The sequence below is a fragment of the Battus philenor genome, unplaced genomic scaffold, assembly GCF_028537555.1.
Source record: "Battus philenor isolate CCGP_79_NKW_IND1 unplaced genomic scaffold, ilBatPhil1.0.hap1 SCAF_15, whole genome shotgun sequence".
In the NCBI taxonomy this organism is placed as follows: Eukaryota; Metazoa; Arthropoda; class Insecta; order Lepidoptera; family Papilionidae; genus Battus; species Battus philenor.
In genome coordinates, this window is record NW_027181677.1 from 8,957,085 (window position 1) to 8,969,489 (window position 12,405).

The 12,405-nt window shown below is 32.9% G+C and overlaps 1 protein-coding gene across 2 annotated transcripts in view; it reads right to left on the reverse strand.

Annotated features, from left to right (window-relative positions):
- Positions 1-3,739: 3,739 nt before the first annotated feature.
- Positions 3,740-12,405, reverse strand: part of LOC137918615 (mitogen-activated protein kinase kinase kinase 7-like) — a 29,470-nt gene continuing 20,804 nt past the window's right edge. For both annotated transcript variants that reach the window (XM_068761440.1, XM_068761439.1), the window contains 3 exons: positions 6,533-6,717; positions 6,133-6,243; positions 3,740-4,904 (listed from right to left, as the gene is read on the reverse strand). In XM_068761440.1, coding sequence (XP_068617541.1) covers positions 4,809-4,904; positions 6,133-6,243; positions 6,533-6,717 — 392 coding nt within the window. In that variant the 3' untranslated portion in view covers positions 3,740-4,808. The remainder of the gene's footprint in view (positions 4,905-6,132; positions 6,244-6,532; positions 6,718-12,405) is intronic.

Sequence of the window (12,405 nt, forward strand, 5' to 3'; positions counted from 1 at the left end):
TCCCGTAACTTGTTTACTATAAATTTAGTTTCGGGTTTTTTTTAGTAATCTATGGACTATAATACACATATATGTACGACTTTCATTATTTACATCTATTAATATCGATTTAGTTGAAAACATGTAACACAGGTAATTTTATATTCACGTATTCTATAGATTCTCAATAATTCAGACAATACACTTTAACAAACTTTTATTATTACGAGTTTATTTATGACATTTATATGTTACTGCATTCTTAAAATGGCATAAGAATCTTTATAGCTTATGTTTCAACGCATTTGTAAAATAAAAATATCTCCGTTACGCTGTTTGAAAACAATCGACAATATTTGTAGTTTTTAATTTTATTACTATAACAGACATTTAAGATTGTTTCGATTATTTGTTAATTTTAGTCATGCCGTAATAATTTTTATAAAACATAACTCAGGTGAATGTAATTGTTGTTTCAAATTAATTGTTATAAATATTGATAATAGGAATTTGAACGAGAATAATATTTAGCACATATCGTCTTTAGCCGCATCGTATGGAATTGCCGTTAATACATTCTAAATAACGTTGTTTATATAACTATTGTAGGTTAGTATATTTTTGGATTTTATTCCTGTTAATAATTAATTCTGTAACAACGATTAGACATATATACGCACTAATAATGTATTTATACAATATTCATATTTACTGAGGTGCCTGGAAATATACGAGCCGCACAGAAGCCAATGCGGTTAAGATCAAAACACAAATATTGAGAAAATTAATGATTTTTGATACATTAGTTGTTAAAATTCTGGGTTTAATAATTTAATTAGAAAAATAAACTCTGCAAAAAACAAGATATGTACAGGATGTATAAATAAAATCGTAAGTATTTATTGAAATAATGATAGCATCTTAACCTTTTGGCAGCTGAAAAAGATAAGAAATTATTGTAACGTTTGCAATTAATTTCTTGTTTTCCGTGTTACCAACAATTATCGAGAGAAGAAGAATAATTTAATTTGTATTTCAAAGTTTATGTGAAAAAATATCAATAAAATTTGGACTTGTTCACAATGGCTTCTGTAATTATTGTACAATATATATAGAAACTGTTAAAAATGGATTGTCTAACTAAGAAGATTATTATTTATTTCATCAAAATTTCCAAAAACGAGCAAATAAAAAAATGGACTTAACCGCATTGGCCTCTGAGCGGCTTATATAACAATTAACATTTATTTATATCGCACTAAAATGTTCCGAACATACTCATTGTCACAAAGTCTTAATATTTATGCTTTTCTGTGAAAGTTATTTTTATATATAAAGCATAATAATATTAAGTCAAATTATTGATCAAACGTTGTATATTATGTTTGCGTCCCCTCTTCACGCTTTCTTTAACTTTGTCAACCGACATTTTTAGGTGTAAATATGTTGTCACATTAGTTTCTACCTCTTCCTTGTATAAATCTTTACTCTCTATTTTTAATACTCGATAAATTTGCGTAGACAAACACGCACATATTTTTTTATATATTCTGTAAAGGCACCTCAGTATTGTAAGTGATTACTAATTATTTTTTATTTCTGTACTGAAGAGATTACATTTAAATTTTTTTAGTTTAATTCAAGCTGTATCTTATTATAATTTGAATGCTACATTATAATTTATTAAAATTTTTATTTTTAGCAGACATTGAAATTAATTTATTTATGTACATCGCTGTGTTATGTACGTAAGTAGGTGTTGATTTGATATAACACAGTAACTATAATTAATATATACTGTCACTTTACTTGTACTATTCTCCTAACGCCCTAATAACGAAACTATATTTTGAATGGGTGATGTAGTTTATGAAAGGATGTAATTATTGTAAATAAGTTGTCTTATATTAAAATCGTCCAATCGATGTAATCATCGAGAAGCATTTATTTGTAATAACGAATCTCTATATTATTTCGATTATTTTATTTAATCGTGTGCCAAATTGTTTGACAAATGTTTCAATCGATTCATCATTCCAATAGACAGAAATAAATTAAATTGATATATTATTTGGACTGAATTATATCTATTGTGTTTTATTTCTATTAACCTAGTCCATTTAAGCGTACTTGTTATTTTTATAAATATACAATTAACGTAATAGCGTGTTGTGGTGAATAATAGATAATAAAAATTTGTGGTGGGAGAAGCTACCTCTTTTCACAAATTGTTTTATAAATAACCATCGTAATATGTGTTAGGAGTGGTAACTGTTCATATCGTCTTTTCAGCCTATATACCATAATCGCCACGTTTTGTTGGCGATCGCAATGTGGTATTATGGTACGTGAAGGACAGTGACACTTCACATTCTCTGGAAACTTATTTGAGAGCAGTGACATTCCTGTGTAATTAATGCAGTGTAAATTATAAAAGATTCTAACTCGAGAATCGAACCCGCGACCTACGATCGCTGTTAGTCCTCTACCGTTGACTCTTCAACTGGATACTGCTCAAGTATTCGTATAAGTAAGAATAACAAAAATAAAATATTTACTTTTTAATGATTTATTGTTTTTCAAAATAGTACCCACGACATCTACGGATGTTGCTCCTGTAAAACAATTGCATTTTATAACCGTATTCCATGGTGCAGGCCATCATGTTATACAATAAGGCTGTGTTTACACCAGAGATAAACGTTGACGCACAAGCTAGGTATTTACTTTCTTTTAGTTTTAACGTATCCGTCTACGCATCTTAATGATAGACTACTATTTTGTAAGTTATATTAAACGACGCAGTTTTATCTATATGGGAAATCAAGCGAGTTGGTACCTGCATCCCAGGTTCAAGTTCGAACTTTCTCTTCAACTTCTTAAACTTGCTGGTAATTTTCTTAATAATTAGAGAAATATTGTATTTTTGCGTTTAAAACATATATATAAACATTATATAACTACGTAATGTCAGTACATCATATGTAGTTATATCAGCATTGGTTGGCATAACTGCTTTGACTGAAAACCTTCAATACTGAGCACAGTGGTAGAGAATCTAATCTTGTGATGGTGTATAATGGACTCGGTAGTGCGAAATTTACGTCCACGTAATTGCAACATCTTCAATCAGCACCTCACCTCGAAGCGTCAACACGTTTAAAACGGCTCTTTTCAAGATGAACGTTTTTGACTTGTAGTTGAATATTAAGACCAAGAAATTGACCAGTTTTTATTTTGATATTTCTTGTTATATTGCGGTCTTTTGATATTATTTTTGGCCATACCTTTTCACAAGATCCCGTATTACTGACAAGAGCCCAAAAAAAACTTTTTCCACCGTTTTTCTTTGATTTCAGTTTAAATTTTATACATATTTTAAACTAGTGGAATCAGGTGAGACAATGTATTAGGGGGACCGGAAAGTAATGTCGTTTTCTTATGTCAAATTCAGACTATTACATTATTAATAAGTTTTTGCCATTTAGGATACAAATTTTCAATGCCGCAGAGATAAAAATCAATCGGTTTTTCTGTAAAATATGTCGACAGATACGACATCACTTTCCTTTCCCCCCTTACAAATCATCGGCAGCGATAGACGCACACTGCATGTGGCATAGGCCCGATGATCCCCACGATGACCGGTCTTGTGCTGACCGCAGGTGTCTTCAGCGAGTGTCTTAACTATGTCATCCACCTAGTGGGGGTCCTATCAACGACGTAATTAAAAGGGTAAAAATTAAATAAAACAAATAACAACTTTATAATTATCTATTAAACTTAACATTGTACAAATATATTTAATACTGCTAATGCTATGGTATCTTAATATTATAAACCTAAGTTGCATACAGGCGCCGTAGTATAACTACGTCGCTATAAAAATATTATTTATTATGATATCAAATCAACAGAATATTACGAACCAATTTTTATGAGCACTAAAACGTGCTTAATTATTAACAATAAATACATTGAAGACAAATAGAAACGAACTGAAATTAAACAAGTTAAAATACAATAAACATTCAATTTAACATCTAATTATTAACAAATTAGAAACTATACAAATATGTTAAACCAAAGGTTCCCAAAGTGGTCTAAAGAATACTAGACAGGGTCTTCGTTATTATTGATTTGACTTCACCTATCTATGTAAGCAGATATATTTTAAAAAGTTTATTGACTGTTACTTATAAAACTCGCTTATTCCATATTCAACAGCTTTCACAGTGACCAGCTAAATTTCGAAAGTTTTCCATGAGAAAAATGTCTGGGAACCTCAGCTAAACGAAGTAAATACAAACTCGCTACATGGCAGTGGCAAAATCATTGTATAACCTAAAATTAAAAAAGGACATTTACGTGACGTTAACCATATTTATACAATTTCAACACGAGACAAGAAATGCACACTAGACTATAATAGGATTTTGTAACTGATTGTCTGAAGGCTCGACTTGAGATCATACGTAAAAACACATGTTAGCGACAATGAATAACAAACACGTTTTCTAAACACTGAATAACGATAAATAAATACAAAATAATTTATATTTGTTGATCGTATAAAAAATTTACACTAGATTTTCTTTGACTAGTCCAATACGAAATAAAGGCATTACTTTGAATACCCTACGCTTATTATGATGTGTTTGTGAAATGATTCCTAATCGCCAACTAGTTACCCTTCAGGTGCCTCCAAAACAGCAGTCTTGTTTTACAAAACACTTTCAAAGTGGAATTTTCCACCCGTGCGCTATGTGTATAGCTCGGTGACGGTACAGTGTGGTCCCTAAGGGCGTGTACACCCGTATGAAATGACGTCACTCGTGCGGCATATCCTCTTGAAGTAACCAACTTTCGTTCTCGGCTCGCGCCAATTGCTTTTTAAGGGTACAGTATAATTTAAGTAACGAGTCCTGAAAATAAAGAAACAACAGTTATAGATCGCCAAAACCTTATCATCATCATCATTTCACCCGAAGAACATCCAGGACATATACCTCCTCCTATAGATTTCCAATAGGACTGGATGGAAGCGTCTTCTGAAGATCTTAACTAGGTCGTTTGTCCACTTGTGGAGGTACAACATTGCGCTTGCCGGTCTATGGTCTCCACTATAGAACCTAAGGCACACTTTAACTTGCCAATGCGCTAGACCATGTCGATTACTTTCGTTCGTCTATAGATCTCCTTCGGCAGAGATCTCGGGCTTGCCAATGAAGCCCAGAGTACCAAAACCACAACCTTTGATAACATCTTTACTGAGATTTAAGCAGTATATTTTACTCCGTTTTTAATCTACTAACAATCGATTAAAAAGACTTTTTTTTAAAAATGGCATTTACTTTTTTTAATAAATATTTATCATTATAAGACTATAGTTGAAAAGGCTTGAAAATCTAAGTATTGTAGAGACAATTACTACTGAGTTTTAATAAAAATGGCACAACTATGATAATTAAAATTATTTTCTCATCGGCCGTGCATTACGTCAGACGTTTAGAATAACAGACTTTTTATATCACAAAGCGTCGCGGCCAACAGGACGTTCACCTGTAAGAGGTAGACAAAATATTGAAATCTACGCACGATATTGTGAGATTAGATTTTCATAGACATTAAGTTAGTCTAGGCATTCTACTGACAACAAGGTCATTATTGTCTATCAAGTCTTATACGGTGATTCGTTATGGATGTAAAAGCTTTGAAGGTGTGGTCTATTATAGCTCAATTGCTGTCAATTAATGCATGTTCCACCCTATCTTAAAATCACTGGTTTCAAAAATAAAAAATAACTAATAGTAGTAGAGTGATCATTTAAATTAACAAAATGTTAATTTGAATGATCACTCTGCTTTATGTAACAGACTGTATTGCAGAAGTTATTGGCTTAATATAATTTTTTTTGTGTTTATTGTGTAGAAAATAATTAAAATAAGTGTAAAAGTTTTATAGTTTATGCTGAAAAATCAACTATACATTCACTACTTTAAAGCTTTTACATCTATAAACGATTACTATTTATGAAAAATCAGTAACGTTTAAGCCGACATGGCGGCGACCAACCAGGTTGTTAATATTGATGAGGCTTATATTTATATGTAACCAAAACAATTATTTTTAATGAACCTGGTAACTACAAACCTTCTCATTTTCAAGTTGTATGATTTCTCTTTTTTGCCGGAGCTCGTCCGAGTCCATTTGTTCCTCCAATTCTGATTTGTGGTTGCTCAAGTACGCCAGCTCCGTTTGGGTCTATATATATATATAACAATAATGACATTATTTTAGTTTTCTTAAATTAGGAAATACGTATAAATTGCTTTAATCGATACTAGTTGTATTTTGTAAAAACAGTTTGTGAAATTTGAATTTAAAAAATAAACTATTTAATACTCTTAAAGAAAACATAAATATTTATTACCGTAAAGGTTAGTTAATTGCAAAAATAAGCGGGTAATATTAAATCTAGGAAAATAAAATGTTGCTCTATTGGAGGTCATTATGCAACTGTATTTTAACACAGAAGGTGGAGTGAGCTTACCTTGAGGTATTCCTGTGCCAGCTGCTTGTGTTCTTCGAAGATACGTTTGGATTCCTCGTTGTTGAGGTCCGGTGAGATGGGTCGCAGGTGTGGATCCAGCATCATGTGCATCGAGTCCAGGTCTGGGTCGGGCTCTGTCGGCGGCTGTGCCCCACCCTCTGCAGGGGTCGACCCGCTACTGTTACCTAAAACAACATATCTTAATTATTATTATTTACGATTAAAATTTCAGGGCTTCAAATCTGCTTTTGATAATTTTAAGATGTTTTGGTTACAATATTTATATGACGTAATCTAAAGTTGTTTTTTGAAAATAATTATGAATCGAACGACTTTTAAGCTTTTCTTATTCCACCTTTCAAAACCTATTGTATTTGAAATAGTGTGAAAATTATTTTTGTGTACACTTATAAGAGATAGTGGGGCGGATTTAAAGCCTCAAGTCTTATTCTGTCAGTCAAGCCATTAATGGCACATGTGACTGCATTTTACTTAATATGTACTAATTATGAAAAATAGTAAATATTTAGTATTAAGTAAAATGGGAGTGATTCAGGTGAGATTTTTGTCATAATGTACTCTTCAGACGCAACATTCATTCCCCACGCACTAAAGGTTTGTTCCTTAGAATCTCAAATTGGCACTAATTTTTTTTTTAAAACAGACAAACGAATGCTCAAATTTTTAAAAAAAATGGCAATTTCATTTGGATCACTAACTATTTTTTACGCATATTTTGTTCACGTCGTGATCAATAAGGATGAAATGTTATTGACTTCCGTCAAACAGAACTTTGCTTTTACTATAACATGTTCTGAAAACTTGCACTGTTATGTTTAAACAATTCTTTTTTTATATATAGTGACTAAATGGTCAATTTATACTAAAAATGGGATTGATTTAGTCGGCTAGCTAATTTAAATATACAATAAATTATATAGAAACATATTTTTCGTAAAAAATGGTATTCATGATTATGAATTCACAATTAGAATGATATGAACGTTATTATTGATTTCAATTGTAAATTTAGATTAACTCTTTTTGACATTTATGCCTAGACGATCAACGTAAACAATATTTTATTGAAATAGAGAACAGTAAAATTAAGTAACGGATATATTTTGGTTTCCAATAGGCTTTACTTTTTTGAGAAAATATAAGGTTCCATTATGATAATTAATAATGCAATGGTAGCAATATTATTATATATGATCACCTAAAAATATAAAACTGCTTTTCTTTAAATTATGAATGTTCTAAAAGATTTTTAGTGTTGATAATGGAATAACTATTAAAGTGCGATATGCACCTTTATGCAGCCAAGATTATATTTACATGAAGCTTAAACAACACGTGGATGTCATAAATTGATCTGTATAAGCGATAACAATTGCGATGTTTAGATAGTCTCAGTCAGAAGAATCAGTCGTAGTTCCCCGACAGGGTTAAATACGTCAAGAGTTAATTTTACTTTGGGTTGCTGATGTCAGACGCTTCACCTAGATTTCAGCTTTGAACGCGAGTTTCCTCTCCTGCAAATAGATGGCAGTAGCGTTAAAAACAACGCGATAATTTTTACATGTTTGGACTTTCAGAACACAATGGAAGTTTTGTCGTATGAAAGAAGTATCGTATGAAGTCGTATGAGAGATTTGCATTAAATGTATACCCATTTTCAAACTGAACTTTTAGGTCTTTGATTGGTTCGAGGAATATAATGTCTAGTATTGAAATTAATCGTGAGATCGAAAAGAAACAAAGTTGACGTCGGATGCGGAAGCGCAAGAAGGAAGGACAGAGTTGACGCAAATGATGACATAAACGAAGAGCTGCCGACACAAACATCCAAAGGTATGTACGCGATTAGCGGGTGGCGGAGTTACCACCCGAGCACGAATTTTTATTAAAGGCGAGGTGAATGTAGTGTCAGAAGTGGGATCGACCCTGACGCAATGACACTGACCACATCACTGCTGGCGCCCGAATTTGAATTCGAACTCGCAAGAATGGTTAAACACAAAAAGTATTGTGGCCGTAGATGCCAGCATTACGAGCGTCAATGCTACAGGAGGGTTGAAGCACAGGACATAGGGCTTAGTCTCCAGGCACTCACTGTAAAATATCCAACTACAGCTGACCGTGTCCCTGATGGTGGTGACGACGCCAGCGGGGGCGTCGCGGCGGAGGAAGCGCGCGGGGGGAGCAGGCAGCGGGGTCATGGCGCGTCCGCTCGCGGAGACAGTGCGCCGAGCACTGGCGTGCACGCGGCCGCCGCTCGAAATAATCAGCGGGAGAGCCGGGAGCGGGCGGTGCAACAAACAAACCGCCGCTATTCGCGGTGCCGTGACTCAGCCGCGTCAGCCAGAGCTAAAAGCGGACGCCGTGCGCTGCCGCCCTTCGTGAGGTTCTCCACCGCTTCGCTGGCAGGGCGCGCTGCTCCACCGGGTCGTCGACCCTCGCCCACGCCATGCATTTGGGCTCACCATCGCACTAACCAACACTGTCTAATAGTTACAACCAGCGAAAGAACAGCCAGAATGTGCCAATTAGCTTATTCGATATATTAAGATGTTGACTTGTTTCACGGTTCGATAGCCTCAATGAGAAAAAAAATTAATAAAATAAATTCATTGAAGATCATTGAAAAAAAGAATAATTGTATGATATACTGTTAAGGAAAAATGTAAGAAATAAAAAGATAAGCAAGCTGTATTCGCATCGAGTAGATAGCGATAATTGTAAAAACAATTTAAGACATGCCAGCTAAGTAAATATTACGTTGTAAATCAGTTTAGTGAATCAAAAATTATCCTTCTTAACGATTTGCCGTTACAAGAAGGCAAACATGTATATGTATATTGGAACTATTAATCTAAACACGACTTTATAGATTTGAAATTAAAGTTGTTTTCGGAGCAATAATACTTTAATTACCCTGCTAACACAATGTTTTAGCATAGAAAGTAAAAAAATTAATTGACAAAATAAAAGACCCTGTTTTAAGTAACAGAAATAACTTAATTTTGTTTTTAGGTGTACTTATTTATAATCTGTGTAATAAAAACAGGTTACCCATAATCTTTAAAATTACGTGTCGTTGGTATAAAAATGTGAAATTATTAATAATATGTAGAGTACGCAAGTGTCTATTGCAGTTGTGTCCAGGAAAATCGTATGCATGACCTTGTTGGGTGCCGAGAGGGCTCACTTTACTAATCATCTTAATATAAATATGCAGTTGGATGTAAACATTTCAATATGCAACGCCCTGTACTTGAAGTTATTATTGTAACACCTGCTGACAAAAATAGTGCGAGTTGTTATCAACCGTCACGTGGTCGCAGCACGTTGTTTTATCGTGACAGATACTATATATATATATGCGGATACATTGGACACCGAATAAATTTTGCATGGATAAATCTTTGGTAATCGATTGTGATATGTAGGGCTATACTTATTATTTCTATGTCTGATCGATGTATCATCCCCATAAAGGTGCAGTGCGCGAAACTACTGTACATAGACGCTTTCCGATCGCTACATGGAGCTTACAATTGTAACAGTAATCGCTATTAAGCACAACGTACGACATACACCGAGTAAGGATATAAAAAGAAACCTTGGCATTCGATAACCGATCGTTAACCACAGGTGACGCCAACCCAAGATAATGCTAGATAGTAGTAGTGATATTAGCCAGGCAATAGCAATCGTCTAAGTCGAGGTTCGACCTTTTCGGGCTCATACTGATAGCTCAACCTGAGGTCACTCGTGGAAGCCCTTTTACCTCTATGGAGCGTCAGCGGTTTCCAAATCCAGTGTATTAGTGATATGAAGTGACCCGAGCCAAAGCTTGCTACCTTAAAACGGATTATAGGCTAGGCGCTCCCTACACCCTACCACCTTGAACCTGTACAATCTGCAGCTGCCATTTGGGCTGCAGTGAGAGTAAATTCTAAAAAGAAGCTTTGTTCTTTAATCTACTATACTTTATCTCCATACTTACATAGTTTTTTTGAATAAATCTCTGATATCTTTATGGCCATAAAAATATTAGGAATTTATCAAGTCAAGCTTTTTAAAAGTTTTATCTACTGATCGAAAGTATTTTGAATTGTTAAAATCAGTTGGTACCTATTAAGTTGATAATAGTTTAAAAAATAAGAAAAAATCACGTTGTAACCTCGTCAAAATGACGTCGTCATCTAAGAAGTAATTAATCAAGTGGTCAGTGCTGACAGGGCCCGAGCAGGCAGGCCGCTGAAAGATCGTATCAGCGCAGCCGCTGGAGGATGAGTAATGTAAGCCACATTTTACGACGTAAACTTTGATGAACCATAAAATTCAAACCGGGAAACGGTAAATTTAACGAGTATTTTAATCTCGCTGTATCTATAGTTAAATTAGAATCGCAAATGTTAAAACATCTACCGGAAATGCAAACACCAACTAACATAACATTTATATATATATATATATATATATATATATATATTAAAATAAAAAAAAATATATAATATTAATAAAATTAAAAGCTGTTTTTTTTAATATATATATATATATATATATATATATATATATATATATATATATTAAAAAACAGCTTAAAACTTTCTGATATCATCGTAACATATAAGGTAAAATTTGTGCATTTGAACGACACTACAATTATAAATGATTTGTATCGTCTTTACCTGCTACAAACAGTTTAAATAATATACTAACAACAATAATAAATATACTAGTCATTATCCTAAGTCGAGAATAAAGCCCAGAGCAAAGACCAATATTAATTTAATCTAATGATGTTTTTTATACGGTAAATAAATAAATTAATGTTGATTCTATGTAGAAAAATAGTCTAAATATGTAAAAATCATTAGTAGCTGTTAATACGATATTATCTTCACTAATAGAAAAACTTAATTGACCATTGGTATTTCTGCGAAATAAAAATTCGTACGGAAACTTGTCACTCAATAGTCTATAGGTTGACGTAAAAAACTGTTTTTTATAACTGCACTGTGTTTCTTTCAATCAATTTCAATTCTTTAGCTCCTATACTATATAACAGCCACCGTAGAATTCGGATTTCAAATTCAAAGATAAAAAAACTACTAAAATTAAATATTCATTTCAATAAAATCTAAAAACAAAAGCTGTACGAATGGTATATCCTAAAAATTATGTCGTCTAAATGCTGACCACCACATTGGGCACACTCTTGGAATATGGCCTCGGAATTTCGTATCTGTAGAAGTGATAGTAAGATAGCACTAATCTTGCGAAAGATACTCGTATTTTCTTTCAGCGCTGAGGTGGGGTTCATTTCATAGACTTTACCCTTAACAATAATTAATAATAGCCGATGTGAAAGAGATGAATCAATTGATTTAATCACAACTTGTGATTATTGATAATAGTTCAACGAAATGTGAGTTGACTGTAAATTTTAGTCACAACATTCTAATAATTGCGATTCCAGCTATATTTTCATTAAACTAAAATTTTTATTACTAAATATAATTTTTTACTTGTTGTAAGATTACAAAAATTCGAAGATACACGTTAATCTTATATTTACTTGAAGATGCTCCTAGAAATACATAGAGAAATACTACGCGAATCAACTTTTAAAGTAAATTCAAAAAATTCGAGTTAATCAGGAATACGTAATTAAGTATAATCTCTAACAGAAATCAATAATAAGTATGAGATGTGGAAACGTTGATCAAAAAAAAATTCTGAATTGGTCGCAAATAATAATTTCTTTCAAAATAAGTTTCAAACTTGTATTTTTATGCAGTATTTATTTATAGGAATGAAACAAGTATATAACATTCACTTGATAAGTGATTCGCACTGAA